Here is a 23,120-nt window from a genome sequence, read left to right as displayed (position 1 = left end):
GTATTCTTTGAATCTAATATCTAAATTATTGTGTATTGTTGTTTTTTATTATGAATATTATCATCTGTCACTCCCATAAAAACCTGAATATGATTTAGAAGTAACCTACATTACTTTTTTATTTGTTTGTCTTCCTCAGTGCAAAAATCTTTGTTTGGCACACAAAGAACAAACAGATTCTTGCTATCTACTCTGTTGTGTCCAACAATTCCTGAAAGCCATATGAGATTGATCCACCATCCTAGAAACTGGGACATATACATTTGACAGCCGTTGTACATACCAGGTTGATAACAGACAGAAAAAAAATTAATACTTGCCTTTACATGGTGTAACAGGTGTAAGTTCAGATATTTTTATATGCTGTTCCTTAATATGCAAGCACCTCTGTTTTTTTTCCTCTTCATTGCACAGTCTTCCCACAAACAAGTCACAAACTTTACAGCATGATATTTTCTGCATGGTCGTAACTAAGTGGACTACACCTGTCATTATAGACTAACCACTTTGCATCCACATGTCCACACTTCCAACACCTGACCTGCTGCCCAGGAGAAAGTGACCATTAATGGCTTGCTCTTGCCACAAGTACTTAGAGGTACTACCCAACCTAAAACATGTGACATTTAATAACTATAATTATTAATCTGCAAATGATGTACTGGTGTAGTGTTGTTGAGTATGCTGTCCTCAGTCACTCAGTCAACAATAGAAATATCTACACTTTGACCTGTTCCATTACACACACACACACGGACGGACGGACGGACGGACGGACGGACGACTAATGGGTGGCAGCAAGTAATCTTCATTGCACCATTTATGCAAGAACAAATACTATTTCTTGTCAGTCACATGAAGAGTCTAAAAGTGTTGTTCATTATCACTGGCCTGTCATAAAACAGGTCTCATGTTTAAAAGGTTAAAACCTTGTCAGACAAGCACTCTAGCTTGGCCCCTTATCATTCATGGGCAGTACTCTCACCAAATTGAATAATCTTGGCAAGACTCTTGAGCTGGCTAAAAATATCGATCTGCCAGATCTTTACTTACCTCCCAAACTCTACTGTCACACATGTAAATTTGTAAACAGTAAGAGTAAACACTGGGTGAAATGAACAAACCAAAAAGCCCCTCCTTTAATGTTCTTTACTTTTACTTCCTGGAAATATAATAACTGCAGCAGCTATATAAAATGATGTTTCAGTAAATTATCCATCCTGGGTCCAGCACTGGATGCTGTAACAAGCTTCTAACAGACTGTGAAAAAAACATGAGATGCTTTTGCAAATGTACTTTCAAGAGTTTCCAACGTTCACCTGACTGATTTACTAACTTCAACAATTTGTTCTAAGTTTTTATATAACTATATTGTTGACTACATGGAGACAAATAGTTATCAACCTCATGTAGTCTTTCACTGCAGGTCGTCGTGGCTGCAACATCCTTTCTACATTTTGGCTTATTATACTCTCACTAAATAGCTTTTTAACTCATTTCAGAGTTCTTCTATTTCTTTTCACATGCAGTACTACCCATTCATAGGGATAAATTAAAGGTGAATTTATTTTCATACTGCCATGTCAAAGAGCACACAAACCTTTTTAAAAAAAGCCTCGTCACTACAATAAAGAATCCTCTCTTGAACAAAGCAATTGTAGCCTTAGCCAGTGTGTCGGCACCATTGTCTCTACATCTGGGGGGGGGGGGGGAGAGAGAGAGGAGAGAGAGGTGGCATTACATTCTTGGTATGTTCAAGATTTCATCTGCCACTTGAATAAGTGATAGCTGAAGTAACTGCCAAGTTGCTACCAAAATATAATTTCACGCTACTGCTGCTGTGTTGCTAGCAGTATCTATTTAACTATTTCCTGTACTGTCATCACAGTCTTCATTCTTAACTGCAGCTTTGCTTCTGGAAATTCAGCTGTGCATAGTAAATTTTTTCATGGGTATTCAGACTGGATGACGTAAGAGTTACAGTACTACTTTTATTGAGTTTCATTATAGTTACAATAACGAAATGATGTCTGACCTTAAATAAACACACTATCTTGTTGCTTCAGATACACAAATTCACAGTCTGATGTATGATTGCATGTCATATAAATAAACAAATAGCTGTTTTGGCTTGTATTTGCTTTGTTTTATTGTACAAGTTCAATTTGGCAACTGCTCTCCTGTTCGCACATAGCCACTGTCTACTCTGGCACTCTTTAATATGAAAATGAAAATGCAGCATCAAAATTTTTTCTGATATATTTGCTATCTTTAAAGCCCAACACTATTTAACCAAAACCGTAAAGCTTCTTTGTAGTCATACTAAATCAAACAATGGAAAAATCCAGGATGTGATATGGCAGTATTAGAAAAGAATAATTGTCACCACATAGTGGAGATGCTGAGTTGCAGGTAGGCACAACAAAAGGACTGTCAGAAAGTAAGCTTTTGGCCAACAGAAATAGACAGCACACGACCACAGTCTCTGGCTGCCGAGTCTGGCCTCGGCAGCCAGACTGTGTGTGTGTGTGTGTGTGTGTGTGTGTGTGTGTGTGTGTGTGTGTGTGTGTGTGTGTGTGTGTGTGTGTGTGTGTGTAGGGGGGGGGGCAGTTATCTATTTCCAACAAAGGCCTCGTTAGCCAAAAGCATACTTTCTGACAGTCTTTTTGTTGTGCCTATCTGTGACTCAGCATCTCCACTCTATGATTTGTGGGTATACTGTTCTATGGTTTGTGGGTATACTGTTGTAATACCCACAGTATCAAAGCCATCCATTCTTAATGGTACATTCATGCAGATTACACATGGAACATACAGATTAGTCAATTTAGTCTTCTTTTTCTCTCTAAAGAAGGTGTTGGAATTATACTCGCCACTGTGTGGTAATCCCTGTTCAGTATTTTCAACACATCCCTCTTGTGCAATTAAAGTCTCTTGGGTGCCTTTTCTTTATGCAATTTCTCTTCTCTCTGTATAGTCATCAGTTGATTCATTGTTAACAAGCAAGCAACATGATCCATGAGCAATTTTTTTCCTATAGCTATCTGTGCATAAACTGTTAAACAAAAGAGAACATTACTCTTTACAAGTATGTAGATTGCCATATGGCCAATGTTATTTGCTGTAGCAGTTGGGCCTACACTTCAGTTTGTCAAAAAACACCAGCAATACATCATATTTGTGGTGGTGTAACTTTATTTGTAGATAATGTGTAAATGTTTTTCACTATATTTCTTTTCATATTTCCTTCTGGGCCTCAGTACAAATGAATTTTCAATTTTAAAGCAATTACACCTATCATCTCCCAACCACTCACAAATATACCTCAGAAAAATTTCAGATCAATTTTAATACAGAAGAAGGCCTTTTCCTGTGCCTATCTGCATTACAGTAGTATTTTAACTTCTTTTAATTTTGGCCACTAAATAATAATTTATTAAATGCATTTGATGATCTCATCAAGAGCATTCTTATAACTGAGGGTAACGTTTTTGTAGAAAGTGTCTATCTATGAATCAAACAGTGGCTACTAGAACAGTTTTTGGCATAATTTTTTTATAAACTATATAACGCATTTGACAACACCATTCATCACCTTCACTTGATCAGTACTTATATCAATGTAGTTGCCCAGTGGCATCTTATTTTCTTCCAGAAAATAATTTTGAAGACCAAAGATTTAAACTCCAGTAGTACAACCAGTCATCTTCCAGAGAATTATAGCAATAAGCTATAATTTTTTTTTTTAAATAGTAGAACGTTATTTTTTTCTAACTTGTCACTGTAACTCTGTGGTGAATAACTGAATAAGCTTTATTCATAACTTCATATAATGAGTAACATTTATTATGTTTACTAGTCAAAATAAATATTCTATTCAGTTATTATTTTGTAAGTTACAGAGAAAAAGCCTTACCTGAAACACCCTGTATATAGATTAAACTACAAAGCCTAATGTGGTCACCTTTCTGGTAATAGAGGACAAAATGATATGGTATGCTGTGGATGCTTGTGCTCGTTGAAGATAACTTTCAGTTTAAACGGCTAGTGCCAAAATCGCACCTCATGCAGTCATTCCTCAAGGTTAAATTCCCCATCTACAAAGTTGCTGTCTGGTATCTGATTCATGCAGCCTTATTCACAGTCAGTGTTGCATCTGTATCGATGATCTAAATCAGTAACTGGAAGCAAGTGTTGGTTGGTTATTCTTTTTTTATTAACTTCATAGAAGCATTAATTTTCATTGTTAAGTCACTTTCTCAAATGTCATGAGGTGTGTAAGTTTTGGAGAACCCATGGGTGATCTCCATGGAACCCCAGGGTTCTGCAAATCACAGTTTAGGAAATGTTGCTCCAGCAAATGCCTACTGAAATGACTTACTAACATTCAAACTTGTATACAGTGTTGACAGTTTTCTCTTTTCAGAAAAGTATTTCTTGATATTGTCAGTCTGCATTTTATGTTGTCTCCACTTCAGCTGTTGTCAGTTATTTTACTACCTAAATAGGATAACTCGTGTACTGTTTTTAGCATTACGTATCTAAGTCCCTCACTGCCACCTTATTTAGTTTGCCTTCATTACATTACCCTTTCTGTACTGTTATTGATATCCACCTTTTCAAGACACTGTACACTTTGTTCTAAAGATCTTCCAAGCCCTTTATCATGTGTGATAGAATTACAATGTAATTGGCAAATCACATAATTTTTATGTCTTCTCCCAGAACTTTAATACCCTTTTAAAATTTCTCCTTGGTTTCTGTTACTCGTTGCTCAACATCAAGACTGAATAACCTGAAGGAAAGTCTACAGCCCCAACTCACTCCATTCTCAACTACTGCTTCCCATTTATGTCCTTTGACTTAAACTGGAGTCTTTCTGTGCAAGTTATAGATAACCTTTCACTTCTTGTATTTTATCCTTGGTAAATTTATAATTTCAAAAAGTTTATTTCATTCACCATTGTCAAAAGTTTCCTCTAAATCTTCAAGTGCTATAAATGTATATTTGTCTTCTTCGGTTTAATATCCAAGATAAGTTGTAAGTTAATATTGCCTACATTTCTCTGGAATCCAAACTGATCACTGAAGTCGGCTTCTACCATATTTTCCATTGTAAACTGATTGTTTAGTAATGTTATCAACTGTCAGGGTGTATGTTTTAGAATCAGACTTATTACAGTCTTCTTGAAGTCTGAGGGAATTTCGCCCATTTCATCTACTTGCTTTATTTTGTCATGTATGACTTTCTTAACATTCTTAATATGTCTGTAAGAAAGTTGTCTAATGCAGAGCCCTCACTGCAAATTAGGTCATTCAGTGCCATGTCAAATTCTTTTCCAGTATTGTATTTCCCATCTCATCTAGATCTGCTTCCTCTTCCATTTCTGTATAATGATGTCTTCAATTTCATTTCCTTTGTATAGACCTTCTATATATTCCTTCCGTCTTTCAGCCTTCTCTTCTTTACTCAGTACAGGCTTCCCATCTAAGCACTTAATATTCTTTTCTCCAAAGACTTCATTAATTTTCCAATAGCAGTAACCTTTCTTTCCCATAGTCATGCATGCCACTACAGCTTAGCATTCATGCTTTATCATTGTGCACTTTCTGTCAGCCTCATTTTTTAGACATTCATATTACCTGTTTCCTGCTTCATTTGCTGCATTTTTATATTTTCTCCTTTCAGTCAAATTCAATATCACTTGTGTTATCCAGTTATTACGAACAGGCCTTGTCTTCTTGCATATTTGATCATCTGCTGGCGTCACTATTTTTATCTCTCAAATATTTACATTTGGTGACGAACTACAATTCCAAATATTAAAATTTATTGCCAAAATTTAACTTCACTGAAATAGGTATAGATTTATTACCGAAAGTGGCACATGGAAAATTTGTGCAGGACAGGACTTGAATCTTAATTTCCCTCTTATCGCAAGTGGTTGCCTTGCCACTTCAAGCTCCTATATGTCACACATTTATCCATTTCTTCTCATAGATTATTAATTTAATTTAAGATTATTATTAATTAAATTTCAATATTTCAAACTAGGTGGTCACCAAATGTGGCCTGTGACAAAAAGGACGGCGATAGTTTAAGGCTTCTCGATGTGTTAATGTGGAAATCATGAGGTATGTGAGTGTGAGTAAATGAATTAAAGTGTGTGACATGTGGAAGTTTGGGTCAGATTGATGAGCATGCTCAGATAGCCTAAGTGATGAGGCGACCACTTGTGATAATTGAGAAATCTGGGTTCGAGTCTTCGTCTAGTAAAAATTTTCATGTATCACTTTAGGTAGGACATCTATGCCTCTTAAAAGTTAAGTTGAATTTCAGGAATAAATTTCATCTCTCAAAGCTACCAGTTCTTCTTGTATTGTATTGTTGTTCCCTATTTGTCAGTCATTGCCTGTCACTCCCTTTGACGCACCCAAAAAACTTCAGTTCTTTCAATTTCCTAGCTTTCTACACTTTTCCCACTTTTAATCTGCTGTTCATAGCCAGTATATTATGGTCAGAATCCACATCTGTACTTGATAGCATTTCCCAGTTGGATATCTGGTTCTGAAATCTTTGTCTGTTATTGTACAGGTTGTACATAAAGTCTGGGAGCACTTTCAGTTATTTATTGCACAAGAACTAAACATTGTATAGATGTCATGCATATTGCATTTTGAAGAGAAACTCTGAAAGTTTTTTTTACAAACATTCGATATGCGAATCATGTGTGACCCAGCAGATGGCAATACGGTAATCGAATTTTTGCCATACCCGTCTCAGCATGGCATTGTCAACTGTGACAGTTGCTTCCCATATTGCCTCCCAGACCTCTGCTACATTACATGGTAGGGGCAGTATATACACCAGATCTTTAATATGTCCCCACAGAAAAAAGTCACATGGAGTGAGATCTGGTGATCGGGGAGGCCATTTCATGAAACAGCTGTCCCCTTCTGTAGCTCGGTCGATACATCAATGCAGCAACTCCATGAACTTCATGATGAAAGATGAATGGAAAGTCCGATTGCACTTGAGGCATCAGCCATTGCCGCAACATGTCCAAGTAGGAATATCCAGTGACAGTGCTCTCGGCGAAGAAGAATGGCCCGTACAGTTTTCTACGTGTCAAGGTACAAAAAAGATTCAAATTAAATGTATTTGCCTGGATGCTTTGTACCCCAGATTCAACAATTATGCCAGTTCACTTTCTCACTTGTGTAAAAAGTGGCTTCATTGCTAAAAATTAAGTGATCAACAATGCCATCCGCATACTCATTCAATTTTTGCAACTGCAAACAAAACTCAAAACGCTTGTCTCTGTCATTGTCATTGAGCTTTTGCAGTAGCTCAAATTTGAATGGTTTCATAGACAGCTTCTGTCGCAGGGCTTTCACACTGTCACTGGAACCATTTCGAGTTCATGGGATGCACGATGCACCAATACCTTTGGACTCCTTATGGATGTCTCTTGTATGCACTCCACGTTCACTCCACTCACACTGGGATGTCTGCTTCTCTTTACTGGGCACAAGCAACCCGTCGTAATGAATTTGTTGTGCCAATGGTAAATGACCTTCCTTGTGGTTGATTTTTTCTGAACTTGGTTCTTAACACCTATTGAACAGCTGTAGCACACTTGTTTTTGTCGAACTCTAACACACAGAAAGGTCACTCTGCACTTGAACTCGCCATGTTTGTGACTAGCACTGACTATCAGCAGATTACCAAACTATGCTGTGGTGGTATACGTGAAAAAAAATGTTCAGAGTTTCTCTTCAAAATGACATATGTATGATATCTGTACAATGTTTGTTTCTTGCACAATAAATAATTGAAAGTGTTCCCAGACTTTTGTGTGTACTTTGTATAATCTGTCTTAAACCTTCTGGGTTCTCCAGGTCTTTTCCATGTATACAACCCTCTTTCAAGATTTTTAAACCAAGTTTTAGCAATGATTCAATTATGCTCTGTACAATATTCTACCTAATAGCTTCCCCTTTCATACCTTTCCCTCAGTCCATCTATTATTTTTCTGGATTTTCCTTTTTCTGCTGTTGAATTCCATTGCCGTCATAATTAAATTTTTGTCTCCATAAAATACTGAATTATTTATTTTATTGCATGCTGCATCAATCTCATATCATCATCACATCTGCAGATCTAATAGCCATACAAACTTGCACTATTGTGGTGGCTGTTGGATTTTGTCTATTCAGGCTACAAAAATGTATTCATTATACTGTTCATAGTTGCTTGTCCACATTACTATATTCTGTTCATTGTTAGACCTAACCCTTCATTATTGTATTTGATTGTGTGTGTTAATCCTGTACTCAAGTAACACTTATTCCTGATATATCTCACTTCTTCCTATCGATTTTCCTTTTTAAATTCTCTAACCAACATACCCAATTAAGTGATCTACTCACTATATAGTGGAGATGCTGAGTCACAGATAGACACAAGAAAAGACTGTCACAAATAAAGCTTTTGGCCACTAAGGTCTTTGTTAACAATAGACACACACACACACACACACACACACACACACACACACACACACAGATATATGCAAATGCACCTCTCATCCATGACTGCAGTCTTGGGCAACTGAAACCACACTGCGAGCAGCAGCACTAATGCCTGATGGGAGTGGCAACTGGGTGGGAGTAAGGAGGAGGCTGGGATGGGGAGGGATAGTACGGTGGGGGTGGAGGACGGTGAAGTGCTGCAGGTTAGACGGAGGGCAGGTAAGAGGAGGGGGGAGGGGGGGAGAGTAGCGGAAAAGGAAAGAAGTAAAAAGACTGAGTGTGACGGTGGAATGGTGGCTGTGTAGTGCTGGAATGGAAACAGGGAAGGGGCTGGTTCGTGACTTTACTGGAGTAGGTGGTGGTGGGAGGCTGTATGGGACCGGTCTTGAATTTGTCTATTACAGGGGTATGAGCCATGAGGCAAGGGGTTGGGAGTAGGGGTTGTGTAAGGATGGATGATTATATTGTGTAGGTTAGGTGAATGGTGGGATACCACTGTGGGAAGGGTGGGAAGGATAGTGGGCAGGACGTTTCTCATTTCAGGGCATGACGAAACGTAGTTGAAACCCTGGTGGAGATTGTAATTCAGTTGCTCCAGTCATGGGTGGTACCGCATTAAGAGGGGAATGCTCCTCTGTGGCCGGAAAGTGGGACTTCGGGAGGTGGTGGGAGACTGTAAAGATAAGGTGCAGGAGATTTGTTTTTGTACAAGGTTGGGAGGATATTTAGGTTTTTGTGACGGCTTCAGTGAGACCTGTTGCACATGCCAAGCAGGGATATTTTATTACCTTTGGTAGCATTCCTTTCAACACTTGTAGTCATTTATTTATAACAGCTTTATAGTCGCTGGCTTTGTTTCTAGTGAAGACTTTTCACTTCGCCAAAACACAGTGTAAACGTTGTTACTGTATTGATAACAACACTTCCATTGTGTTTTGGTGAAGTGAAAAGCATTCGTTACAAACAAAATTCTGCAAAATATGTAAAGTATTTGTGTATGCTTCTCAATAACTAATGAGAACACAAAAGAAAAAGAATCTGCTGAAGCAAAACATGACGAACAACTAGTACATGTTGATATACAAATGGTCTTACATAAGCATATAATGTAAAATTAAGACCTGAACAAAGAAACCCACTGATTATGGCATAGAGGATCCGAAACATGTTGGAGTCACATGTAAAAACAGTGTTTTGCATAACAGCTGGGTCTTATATCCAATAGACCGAGCGAGGTGGCGCAGTGATTACTACACTGGACTCGCATTCGGGAGGACGACGGTTCAATCCCGTCTCCAGCCATCCTGATTTAGGTTTTCCGTGATTTCCCTAAATCGCTTCAGGCAAATGCCGGGATGGTTCCTTTGAAAGGGCACGGCCGATTTCCTTCCCCATCCTTCCCTCACCCGAGCTTGCGCTCCGTCTCTAATGACCTCGTTGTCGACGGGATGTTAAACACTAATCTCCTCCTCCTCTTATATCCAATAATTTTAACTGCAAACATGGCAAATGTAAAATCAGCAAGTCCAAATGAAGAATATTAAATTGGACCGAACACCACTTCAAGATGGCAAACTTCCAAAATCAAATATGGAAAGATCTTTTGGAGAAAAAGTTTCACTTTCCTGCACAGCAAGAAAGTAGGAGAAGGCTACACTGGATTTGGTCGGTAGGCACCTAGAAGGCAGCAATGAATCAGAGAGTGTTTGCCATCACTCAGACATCAACCAGTACATGAGCAGTCTCAAACATAACCAAATCAAATACATTCATCAGCATGGAAAGGCTAGATTGCTACTCACCTCATAGAGAAGACACTGAGTTGCAAACAGGCGCAATGAAAAAGAATGCAAGAAATATTCATTTTTTGGGTTAAGTCTTTTGTCTGACGTAGAAAACTAGCACACATTCACAAAAACACAACTTGCACACTTATGGCCACTGTTTGCTATGGCACTAGACCCCATCTGCAATTGCATCTGAGCTTAGCAGCAATCGTAGCTGGGGTGGTAGTAGGGATACTGAAGAGGCTTGGCTGGGGAGGGAAGGAATAGGAGGGAGGGGGGGGGGAGATGACAGTACTGCCTGGGACATGTTGGAGACAGTATAGTGGACTGCAAGGTGCAGCATTTGGAAGTTATGTTGGGGGGGGGGGGAAGGACTGTGCAGAAGCATTGGGGGGGGGGGGGATGTGTAGTACTGGAGTAGGAGCGAGGAAAGGATAGACAGGTTATAGACAAGGACTAGCTAAAATTGACACCAGTGGAGTTAATAAGAAAGATAAGAAAGAAGGATATGTTGCAGGGGTAGTTCCCACCTGCACAGGTTCAGAAAATCAGGTGTTGGTGGGAAGAATCCACTTGGTGCAGTCTGTGAAGCGGCTGTTAAAGTAAAGCACATAAATCTGGGTCGCATGCTCAGTAACTGGTTGGCCCAGATGCCTTTTGGTCATAGTTTGGCAGTGGCCATTATTGGGGACAGACAGCTCGTTAGTCATAATGCCAACATGGAATGTAGCACAGTGGTTGCAGTTAAGTTGGTAGATTACATGGCTGCTTTCACAGGTGGCTCTACATTTGATGAGTTAGGAGGTGCCACTGACAGGCTTGGAATAGGTGGTAGTGGGAGGATCAATGAGACAAGACTTGCATCTAGGTCTGTTGCAGGGATATGAGCAATGGGCAAGGAGTCAAGAGCAAAGGCAGACTGTAGAGATTTAAAGGATATCGCATAGGTTGGATGAGTGGCTGCATACAACTGTGGGAGAGGTGGGGAGGATACTTTTTATTTCAGGTCACAATGAGATGTAGTCGAAACTGTGGCAGAAAATGTGATTCAGTTGCTCCAGTCTTGGGTGGTACAGTGTCACAAAGAGGATGCTGCTTTGTGGCTGGACAGTGGGTATGTCAGGGATAAGGCATGGGAGATTATGTTTCTGGACTAGTTCGGAACTAGGCTGTTTTGAAGGGACTTCTTGATATGAAATGAATGACAGCTGTCAAAGTCGAGGTATTGTTGGTGGTTGATAAGTTTTATGTAAGTGGAAGTGGTGATGTAGCCATCCTTGACGTGGTTAACATCAAGGATTGTGACTTGGGCTGAGTAGGACCTGGAGAAGTGAAAGGGAGAGGAGGTGTTGAGGTTCTAGAGGAATGCAGACAGGGTGTCATCACCCTTGGCCCAGATTATGAAGATGTCATCAACGAACCTGACCCAGCTGAGAGGTTTGGGATTGTTAGTCATCAGGAATGATTCCTCTAGATTGCCCGTTAAGGACTGTGCCATGCAAGTGCCCTTTGTTGTATGAGGGGACACTGAAACAAAACCAGAATCACATTGCCATGGGTGGAGCTTGTGTAGTACACATTTCTGTCGCTAGGCATGTATATTGTAGCTCGTTGCCAGTTCAGTGCCACCTGTTGATGATGCCAAGTTCAAGTGAACAATGTGCAGCTATGAAATCTTGTTTTTCTACTCAGTAAAAATGCTGCTGAAACTGTTTAACTGTTTTAATGTTGAAAGCATCTTACCAAGATGATGCTATGGGAAAAACTCAAGTGTACAAGTGGTTTGCTTGATTAAAAAATGGTGACATGTCTATTGATGACAGACCTCATTCTGGACGTCTATCAGCTGCCCAAATTGATGAAAATATTGAAAAAATTCGAGAGCTTGTGCTCGCAGACTGTCAACAGACATGTTTGGAAGTTTTAAGAAGATTTTGCAACAGTGTTCATCAAAAAAGACCTGATTTGTTACAGACAGGAGACTGGTTATTCCACCATGAAAAGGAGCATGAAAGGACATCAATTTGACAACATTGAAGAAGTCGAGAAGGAAAAAAAAAAACAAGGGAAGAGCTGTCAGCCATTTCTAAAGATGACTGCAAAAATGTTTTGAACAGTGGAAGCACCAGTAGGACAAATGTGTTAGTTGTAATGGAGAGTATTTTGAAGGGAATAAGGTATAGTATTATAAACAATTTGAAAATATATAGCTTTTAAAAAATAATTCCTCCTCCCCCCCCCCCCTCCCCCCTTGTACAACAGATTTTTTGTAGGTAATGCATTCAGAGTAAAGGTACTGTGAATGACGAAAGAGTTGATTATGGTGATAGAAAGAGGTTGTAGGTTTCAAATCATCAGCCGTTGGGAAAGTTAGTGTTCACTAACGCCAAGGCCATAGGCACTGGGGATGCTGGTGCAGTGGAAGGCGACATTGACATTAACAAGCCGGGCACCAAGTGGTAAAGAAACAGGAAATGTGTAGAGTAAGAGGAAATAGTTAGTATCATTTATACTGAAGTGTAATTTATGGTTAATAGGCAGAAGGTGTTGGTCCACAAGAGCAGAGATTCTCTCTATGGAGGCATAGTAATCAGCCACAATGGGGCATTCTGGGTGGAAGAATGTAGGTGTATGTGGCATGGTAGGCCTGGGAGGGGGGCGGGGGGACTGGGGAGAGGTTCTTGTCTGGACCTAAGGATTTGAGGAAGGATTGGAAAAACTGCTGAATTTCAGGAATTGGGACACTGTGGCAGGGCTTGTAGGTGGACGTATCTGACAGCTTGGAGAGTGTCTCCACCAGGTAACCCGTACGGTTCGTAACCACAGTAGTGGAGCCTTTATGGGAAAGTAGGATTATAAGGCCAGGATCAATATTTAGGTGGTGGATTGTGGTTCTTTCTACAAATGTGAGGTGGATTTCAAAGTTGAGGAATTTCAGGAATGATTGTTAGGCAAGGTCAAGGTTAGCATTCTGGAAAGTTTATAGGAGATGAATTTGGGGCAGTGGTGGTGGAGGAGTAAATTGAGTCAGGCAGGCTTCAACATTGGTTTTTGATTGAGTTTGATTGGTGGGCTCAGTGGTGAAAAAGTGTTTCAAGTGTAGGGATGGGGAGAAGAAGAGAAGATCTTTATGAAGCCAACCATGATTGATTTTGGGAGTTGGACAAAAGGTAAGGGTGGGCAGCAATCTGCAGCTGTTTGCTGATGATCCTGTGGTGTACGGTAAGGTGTTGAAATTGAATGACTGTAGGAGGATGCAAGATGACTTAGACAAAATTTCTAGTTGGTGTAATGAATGGCAACTAGCCCTAAATGTAGAAAACTGTAAGTTAATACAGATGAGTAGGAAAAACAAACCTGTAATGTTCGGATAGAGCATTAATACTGTTTGCTTGACACAGTCACGTCATTTAAATAATGGATGTTATGTTGCAAAATGATATGAAATAAAATGAGCATATGAGGATTGTGGTAGGAAAGGTGAATGGTTGACTTCAGTTTATTGGGAGAATTTTAGGTAAATACCGTTCATCTGTAAAGGAGACTGCATATAGGAAGCTACTGTAACCTATTCTTGAGTACTGCTTTAGTGTTTGGGATCATTACCAGGTCAGATTATAGGAGGGCGTGAAAGTAATTCAGAGGTGGGCTGCTAAATTTGTTACTGGGAGATCTGAACAACATCCAAGTGTTATAGAGGTGCTTTAGGAACTCAAATGGGGATCCCTGGAGCGAAGGCAAAATTCTTTTTTAGGACCACTTTACAGAAGATTTAATGAACAGGCATTTGAAGCCGACTGCAGAAGTATTCTACTGCCACAATACACATTTTGCTTAATGACTAATAAGATAATATGCAAGAAATTAGGGCTCATATGGAGGTATATAGACAATCATTTTTCTTGCACTCTGTTTGCGAGAGGAACAGAAAAGAAAATTTCTAGTAGTGATACAGGCTACCCTCTCTCACACACTGTACAGTGGTTTGTGCAGTATGGATGTAGATGTAAGAAATTTGGAATTGACTGATACTGTTGTGGACTGAGGCTTTTGGAGGACAGGTTCATAACAATTGCAAGTCTGTTCACATTTTGCAACACACATTATTAATTCTCTAATAAAACTGGAAAACTCAAAAGCTTTACTCCAGGAGATTATAAATAATGTGGAAGAGCTATTTGACTCTTAAGAATATGAAAAAATGCAGTGGCAAAACCCGTGCAATGGGTCATGAAACATCCCCCCCCCCTCAATTTGAACAGAATTTATTGTAAATGCAGAAGTAATTGATTCTGTAATCAATTTTCAGTGCATCTCAGCAAGAATTGTATCTTGAACCTTAAAAACACCAATTAAAATTTAAACCATCATAAATGTCCATGGAGATCATCTAATAAGTGTCAGGAAGAAAGTGTAATAAGAGTTTTGGGATCTCCTTGAGCAGACAGTAATTCAAGTAAATAAAAACATTGTTAAACTCTGACTGTGAGCTATAAGTCTCCAATTCAGGGAAATAGAGAGATATAATCGAGAAATGGGCTCCACAGAAACATGACTAGGTACAGCTGTCATCAGATAGCACAACCTCATCTCCAAATCTGCTTACTTAAAAAGCAGTTTAACCAAACTTAAAACTTAGGAACATCCTAACTGCAGAAAAGAGAGACAAAAAAGGGTAATGGCCGCTGGATCACACATAGATAAATCCTTTCATAGAGAAATGTATGACATTAAAGTACTAAGAGAAGTTAGCATGGTATCTGACCATTACATAGCCACAGTGAAAATTAAATTTACACCTCTAAATAAGAATCAACTGAAAACCAACAAAGAAAAGTGGAATTGTGACCTGCACAAGTCAGATGACAATTGCCAAGAAATTACACAAACCATAAGATTAACTGACAGTTTAAAAGAACTGATAGCAATTTCCAAAAAGAGGATGAAAATTTAACCCCCTTTAACTCACGTAAAAGATTTGCCTGGTAGACTTCAAAACGTGACACAGTTTATGAAGAGATACCAGACAATGTTAAAATTTTAAACCTACAGAACAGAAGGAAATTCCATCAATCTCAAAGGTATTAGAAAAATTTTTCACCCAACAGTGATGGTACTTGAGAGGTAATATTAGAAAGATGTGTTCAACTCAGTAGAAGAAAATGACCACAATACCAATTAAAGTTTATTACAAAACCTTTGGGAGACTTATACAAAAATAAATCCTCTCACCCCACTCCTTTAAATTAGTGATGAAAAGTGAGAATTGAAAAATGACACATAGTCAAAAATGCTGAAAATCATGGAAAAAGCGTTTGGTTAACTTTTTAACTGTGAAGAACCCAGGAAACTTCTAAAAATAACAAAAATATGCCAGTAAAGACTAACCCTGAATGCATAAACCCCCAACTGCTCAAGAGGTGGAAGCAGCACTCAGTGAGCTGCAAAACTACAAAGCTTGCAGAGAAAACAAAGTTTCGGAGAAATGTGGAAGTATGTCACTGACATGGCTCAGACCTCCATATGCTTGGCTCCTATCAAAAATTTTGCTTACAGTTTGTGAACATTTGACCATGGCTGCGATCCACTCCTCCTGCAAAAACAAGACGAGCAATTGAGATAACTATGGTATGGACTGCACATACAAATTTTCTCCAGAATCTTCTAAAGTAGAATTAAATAAAAACTAGAGTAAGATATATGTAATAGCAGGGATGCTTCAGACTCGGGAGAAGCTGAACAGAACAGATTATTGCTTTAAAACTATAGGAAACAAAACAACTCTGTTGCAGTTAGCTTAGTAGGTTTTAAGAAGGTGTACGACTGTGTCCATAGACCTTCAATATTGAAAATTTAAAGACATTTCTGCCTCCACTCAAAATTAGTCATATTGACAGGATTCACCTTAACCAACACAAAATCCAAAGTCAGTTTCAGAGGAGAATTTTCTGAGACATTCCCCACAAAAATGAGGTTAAGACAGTGAGACTGCTTGTCTGACCCCTTCTGTTCAACTGTTCATTGGGATGTATGATGAGAGAATCATGCAACATTAAACCAAACATAATCAGAATTGGAAGACCCAAAGACATCATAAATTTCAACTCTCCCTGATTCATTCATGATCTTGTTGTCCTGATGAACAACATTCAGGAAACCCAACAAGGAGTTAAATCAGTACAGGAAATCACACTGAAGATCTGCCTCAGAATATCCTTTGGAAAACAGACATTATTTTAACTGGCCCTACACTTGTAAACAAAATAATAGTGAAATTTAAGTATTTAGGCAAAACCAACAGACAAAAGCTCAGTATATCTTCCAAGAATACATACAACAATACACTGAGGTAACAAAAGTCATGGGATACCGCCTAATATTGTGTCAGACCTCCTTTTGACCAGCATAGTTCAGAAACTTGGTGTGGCATAGACTCAACAAATCACTGTAACTCCACTGCAGAAATATTGAGCCATGCTGCCTCTATAGTCATCCATAATTGTGAAAGTGTTGTCAGTGCAGGATTTTGTGCAAGAACTGACCTCTTGACTGTGTCCCATAAATGTCCAATGGGATTCATGTCAGGCAATCTATGTGGCAAAATCATTTGCTCAAACTGTCCAGAAAGTTCTTCAAACCAATTGCAAACAATTGTAGCCTGGTGACATGGCACAGTATCATCCAAAAAAATTCCATCATTGTTTGGGAATATGAAGTCCACAAATTGCTGCAAATAGTCTCCAAATAGTCAAACATAACCATTGCCAGTCAGTGATTGATTCACTTGGCCCAGAGGACCCAGTCTATTCTATGTAAACAAAGTCCACACAATTATGGAGCCACCACCAGCTAGCACAGTGGCTTGTTAACAATTATGGGCCCATGGCTTTGTGGGTCTGCGCTACACTCAAAAACTTCCATCTGCTCTTACCAACCAAAATCGGGACTCGTCTGACCGCACCAGTTTTCCAGTCGTCTAGGGTCCAACCAATCTGCTGCAGCCGATGTCATGCTGTTAGCAAAGGCACTGGCATTAGCCATTATGCCATAGTCCATTAATACCAAATTTTGCCGCAGTCTCCTAACAGGCAGGTGCATCATATGTCCCACTTTGATTTCTGTGGTTATTTCACACAGTGTTGCTTGTATGCTAGCACTGACGACTCTATGCAAACACCCCTGCCCTCAGTTGTTAATTGAAGGTGTCAGCTACGTGTTGTTCTTGGTGAGAGGTAATGTCTAAAATGTGGTATTTTCCGCACATTCTTGACACTGTGGATCTTGGAATACTGAATTCCTAACGATTTTTGAAATGGAATTTCCTATGCATCTAGCTCCAACCAACATTCAGCGTTCAAAGTCTAATTCCCATCATATGGCCAGAATCATGTCTGAAATCTTTTCACATGAATCATCTGAGTACAAATGACAGCTCTGCCAATGCACTGCCTTTTTATACCTTGTGTACTCAATACTACCGTCATCTGCATGTGTACATATCGCTATCCCATGGCTTTTGTCACCGCAGTGTAAAGACCTCTCAGTAGCCACAAAACACTACAAACATTTACACACCTAGAAGTAATATATCAAACCATTCTCAAAACAACAAACACTGTAGAAATAGGCATCTTACTCAAGATAAAAAGATAAATAATCAGTGTACATAAACAAAAAAAATCTAGAGAACAGACACCTGCCACTAGCTTCCAACAAAAGAGTCTACAATAGGTAATGAGCATGATTAGGGAGAAATGGATTTCATTCTTCGGACATCCAGTGAGGACACAATCAGGAATGTAACACAGAAATTTTGTAACAATAGGAGCAACATCAGATGGTTTATGTAAATCAAGGAATGTATGAGAGAACTGCAAAGTGCAATAGAATATTCTAAAAAACAAAACAGACAAAAATTGATAAACTCAAAGACAAACTAACCAAGATCAACAAACAAGCAATGAGAAGAGTTATTTAAGATGAATAAAGTAAGTTTACTTGTGAGATAATGAAACTGAAAAATCCTTTGCACAAAAGCTGTTTAAACTGGTCCAATGAAGGCCATAAAATGTAAAATAAATCAATAACAATTGAAGGAGTAAAAGTAACAACACATGAAGTAGTTGGTGCTGAGTCATCGACAAACACAACTCTAATTTATTCCATGCTTTTTATGTACATGTGTTGTTCTGTTTGGAGATAAATGGTTATCAGTCTGTTAAAAGAGCCAGTTGTCACTTAGTTACTGCATCTGACAGCCCCTTTGGTGCATGGTGGTTCCAGTTATTTCTCTTAACTTCACCCATTCATTCATTCATACAAATATAATACATCGTATTCCATTCATTGCATCAAGAAGGAAAACCTGTCAGGGGTATGGAATGATTCAAGGTATACTTCTACATAAGACAAATACATCATAGAAACTTAATCTGTATGTTGTATTAAAATAAATTATCACCATGTTGCTTAATGCTATTTACACTTGTGACATCTACATCATTATGACCAAGTTGTATAGTGAATAACTTACAAATTCATAAAGAAGTTACTAAATAGTCTGTGTTGTTCTGTACTCTCATACATGATGAAGTGTATTTTAAAATAAAAGTAGACAAGTGCCAGCATATACACCAAAATTGCATTTTTCAACATTATGGCTGTTGTTGCACAATAAACAGTCATTCACTTCTCCTTCTGCAATAAGTTACTACTCATTTATAAATTCTCCAGATAAATTTGTATTTCTGTGGTAAAGTGATATTCAGTAAGCATTTTCAGATTTAGCTCCTTCTTCATTACAGAAAGAGCCTTTGAAAAAAATAAAATAAAAAATGAGAAAACTGTAGGTGTACTTAACAAGGAAACTAAAATTATTTAAAGTATGCTGACAGTGTTTAAACATTAAAATAGTTCCCACAAAAGACAATTAAATTTTTACACTGTCCCTTTGTGCTACAAAACACACCTAAACTAAAGTTATCGAGCTACATGAAACACCGTACTTCAAGAGTCTTACCCCTGAAAGAGAAATCCAGGACTTCGTCTTCTATAGAGATATCAAATTCTGAAGGTGGCAGGAGTAAAGTACAGGGAGCGAAAGGCTATTTACAATTTGTACAGAAACCAGATGGCAATTATAAGAGTCGAGGGACATGAAAGGGAAGCAATGGTTGGGAAGGGAGTGAGACAGGGTTGTAGCCTCTCCCCGATGTTATTCAATTTGTATATTGAGCAAGCAGTGAAGGAAATAAAAGAAAAATTCGGGGTAGGTATTAAAATCCGTGGAGAAGAAATAAAAACTTTGAGGTTGCCGATGACATTGTAATTCTGTCAGAGACAGCAAAGGACTTGGAGGAGCAGTTGAACAGAATTGATAGTGTCTTGAAAGGAGGCTATAAGATGAACATCAACAAAAGCAAAACAAGGATAATGGAATGTAGTCGAATTAAATCGGGTGATGCTGAGGGAATTAGATTAGGAAATGAAACACTTAACGTAGTAAAGGAGTTTTGCTATTTGGGGAGCAAAATAACTGATGATGGTCGAAGTAGAGAGGATATAAAATGTAGACTGGCAATGGCAAGGAAAGCGTTTCTGAAGAAGAGAAATTTGTTAACATCACGTATAGATTTAAATGTCAGGAAGTCATTTCTGAAAGTATAGCCATGTATGGAAGTGAAACATGGACGATAAATAGTTTGGACAAGAAGAGAATAGAAGCTTTTGAAATGTGGTGCTACAGAAGAATGCTGAAGATTAGATGGGTAGAACACATAACTAATGAGGAAGTATTGAATAGGATTGGGGAGAAGAGAAGTTTGTGGCACAACTTGACTAGAAGAAGGGATCGGTTGGTAGGACATGTGTTGAGGCATCAAGGGATCACCAATTTAGTATTGGAGGGCAGCGTGGAGGGTAAAAATCGTAGAGGGAGACCAAGAGATGAATACACTAAGCAGATTCAGAAGGATGTAGGTTGCAGTAGGTACTGGGAGATGAAGAAGCTTGCACAGGATAGGGTAGCATGGAGAGCTGCATCAAACCAGTCTCAGGACTGAAGACCACAACAACAGAGATATAGTCCATTGTATGAAATTGTGGATGTAAGCTTTCATGTTGCTGAACTTGGGTTACAGACTCTCAGGTAGCTGTCATAGTACTGAGCTCATGAACTGCATAATAATGTCACAGTTAAATGATCTGCTGCCAACTAGAATGCTGCAAGTTAAACTGAGATTCTACGTTTCATCTGATGATCTTCATAGTAAGTGTCTGTGTGGAGGTTTCCAGCAGGGATAGTACATATAGGTGCACTTCTAGAAGGCCCAGTAGAACAAGAAGGTACAGCACATTTTGCCATCCCTGTTCCTGGTGCTCCTAGTTAAACTGACTCACCATTTTACTCATGAAAATGTTAGTTACGAAACATTTTGCTGCCACATTGCGCAGGTGCTCTTCATAACATATTATCTGTTTTTACAATAATGAAGTTTCCAAAATGGACCAATCAAATCTGTTAATGTATAACAAAAATCCTTCAGCTTAGTTTCATTTTGTCATGTATTGTAAGCATCCTTGAATCCAGTAAAACAGGTTTTTTTGCTCATTAATAGTATTATTTAAAGGATCTTATGTTCACAAATACTCTTCTTGGTGTTTTTCAGAACAGAACAGGCTCAGTTGGCTGCTATTTTTAAATTACTGCAGGAGCAAGAGGAAAAATTTCAAGTATCTTCAATGGAGGAATTGCAGGAGCAGCTGAAACTTTATCGCCGATAAAAGGAGCTAGCTAATTCTGCTGCTGAAGAATGTATAATTTATAATTCACAGGTCCATTTGTTGTATGTAACATAAAGACAGTTACTTTCTTAAAATGGAACACAGTTGGTGCTAAAAAATGTTAAAATGCACTGATATGCATAAACTATTTTTATATGTCCTTTACAAGTGTGAACAAATGATTTGCATAATATTTATAAAAGATGTAATAAAAGTTATTTGTTGTATGAGCCTCTCCCTTCTTTATTAATGTCATTGAACCTGCAAGAGCAACATACATTTTACACTAGATAAACATCTACTTTATTATTGAGCTGTGTGTGATATTTACAACTCTAACCATTGAATCTGTGTGAAACGATGGTAATAAACCATAATACTGTGTCTTAAGTGGAGCTAGTTTTATAATGCACACTAAAAACTAAACTCTGTCCGAACAGGCCTTGGAATGCCCAACGGTACCGACTGTCCGCTGTATCATCCTCAGCCCACAGGCATCACTGTATGTGGAGGGTCATGTGGTCATCACAACGCTCTCATGGCCATATGTCAGTTTACAAGACTGGAGCTGCTGCTTCTCAATCAAGTAGCTCCTCAACTTGCTTTCCAAGGGCTGAGTGCACCCTGCTTGGCAACAATGCTCAGCAGACCAAATGGTCACCCATTCAATTGCTAGCCCAGCCCTACAGCACTTAACTTTGGTGATCTGACGGGAACAGGTGTTACCACTGTGGCTAGGCCATTGGCTATAATGCCCACTGTATAGACAAATAGAAGACATACAAAGAGAAGACATACAAGATCAAATAGATAACAAGGCCTAGTAGAAATATTTGGATAACACAGGAGACATTGAATTAAATTGATGGAAGGAGCAAATGTAAAAATGAAGCTAGCAAGGGGGAATACAAACATTCAAAAAATGAGGTTGACAGGAAGTGCAAAATGGCTAGAGGACAAATGTAAGGATTTAGAAGTATGTTTCACAGGAGGAAACATAGATACCACCTACAGGAAAATTAAAGAGGTCTTTGGAGAAAAGAGAAGCAGATATATGAATATTGGAGTTCGGATGGAAAACCAGTCCTAAGCAAAGAAAAGAAAGCAGAAAGGTGGAAGGAGTAAGTGGAGTGTCTATACAAGGGAGATGTACTTGAGAGCAATATTATGGAAATGGAAGAGGATGTAGATGAAGATGAGATGGAAGATACGATGCTGCGAGAAGAATTTGACGGAGCACTAAAACACTATATCCAAACATCTCCGTGAGTAGACGACATTTTGTCAGAATTACCGACAGTCTTGGGAGAGCCAGCCATGATAAAACTCTTCCATCTGGTGAACAAGATATATGAGACAGGTGAAATACCCTCAGACTTTGAGAAGAATGTAACAATTCCAAAGAAAACAAGTGCTGACAGGTGTGAAACTTACAGAACTATCAGTTTAACAAGTCATGATTGCAAAATACTAACATAAATTATTTGTAGAAGAATGGAAAAACTGGTAGAATACAGCCTCAGGAAAGATCAGTTTGGAAATGTATGAACGCACAATGCAATACTAACCGTAAGACTTATCTTAGAAGATAGGTTCAGGTACAGAAAATCTGTTTGTAGACTTAGAGAAAGCTTTTGACAATGTTGATTGGAATACTCTGTTTGAAATTCTAAAGGTGGCAGGGGTAAAACACTGGGAGCAAAAGGCTATTTACAATTTTTACAGAAACGAGATGGTACATAAAAGAGTCGAGGGACACGAAAGGGAAGCAGTGGTTGAGAAGTGAGTGAGTCAGAGTTGCAGCCTGTCCCCAATGTTATTCAATTTGTATACTTAGCAATCCTTGTATAAAAAATAGAAATCCTTGTATAAAAAATAGATCACAGCCTCGTCGTTCGCCCTGTCATCTTCAACTGAAATAAGTGCCCCGTCTCTAACTATCTAAGCGATGCGTTAAATTCCAACCTTCTTGAGTTCTTTAAACATATTAGGCGAATTACCTATTCGTTATGAATT

General features: G+C 38.7%; 1 protein-coding gene across 1 annotated transcript in view; it reads left to right on the top strand.

Annotated features, from left to right (window-relative positions):
• The window catches only part of LOC126253417 (uncharacterized), a 54,816-nt gene extending 33,485 nt beyond the window's left edge, over positions 1-21,331 (top strand). The window contains exon 3 of the mRNA XM_049954739.1: positions 20,990-21,331. Coding sequence (XP_049810696.1) covers positions 20,990-21,104 — 115 coding nt within the window. The 3' untranslated portion in view covers positions 21,105-21,331. The remainder of the gene's footprint in view (positions 1-20,989) is intronic.
• The last annotated feature ends 1,789 nt before the right edge of the window (positions 21,332-23,120 follow it).

This window comes from Schistocerca nitens, chromosome 4 (assembly GCF_023898315.1).
Source record: "Schistocerca nitens isolate TAMUIC-IGC-003100 chromosome 4, iqSchNite1.1, whole genome shotgun sequence".
NCBI classification, from domain to species: Eukaryota; Metazoa; Arthropoda; class Insecta; order Orthoptera; family Acrididae; genus Schistocerca; species Schistocerca nitens.
This window is presented reverse-complemented; position numbering and strand designations above follow the sequence as displayed.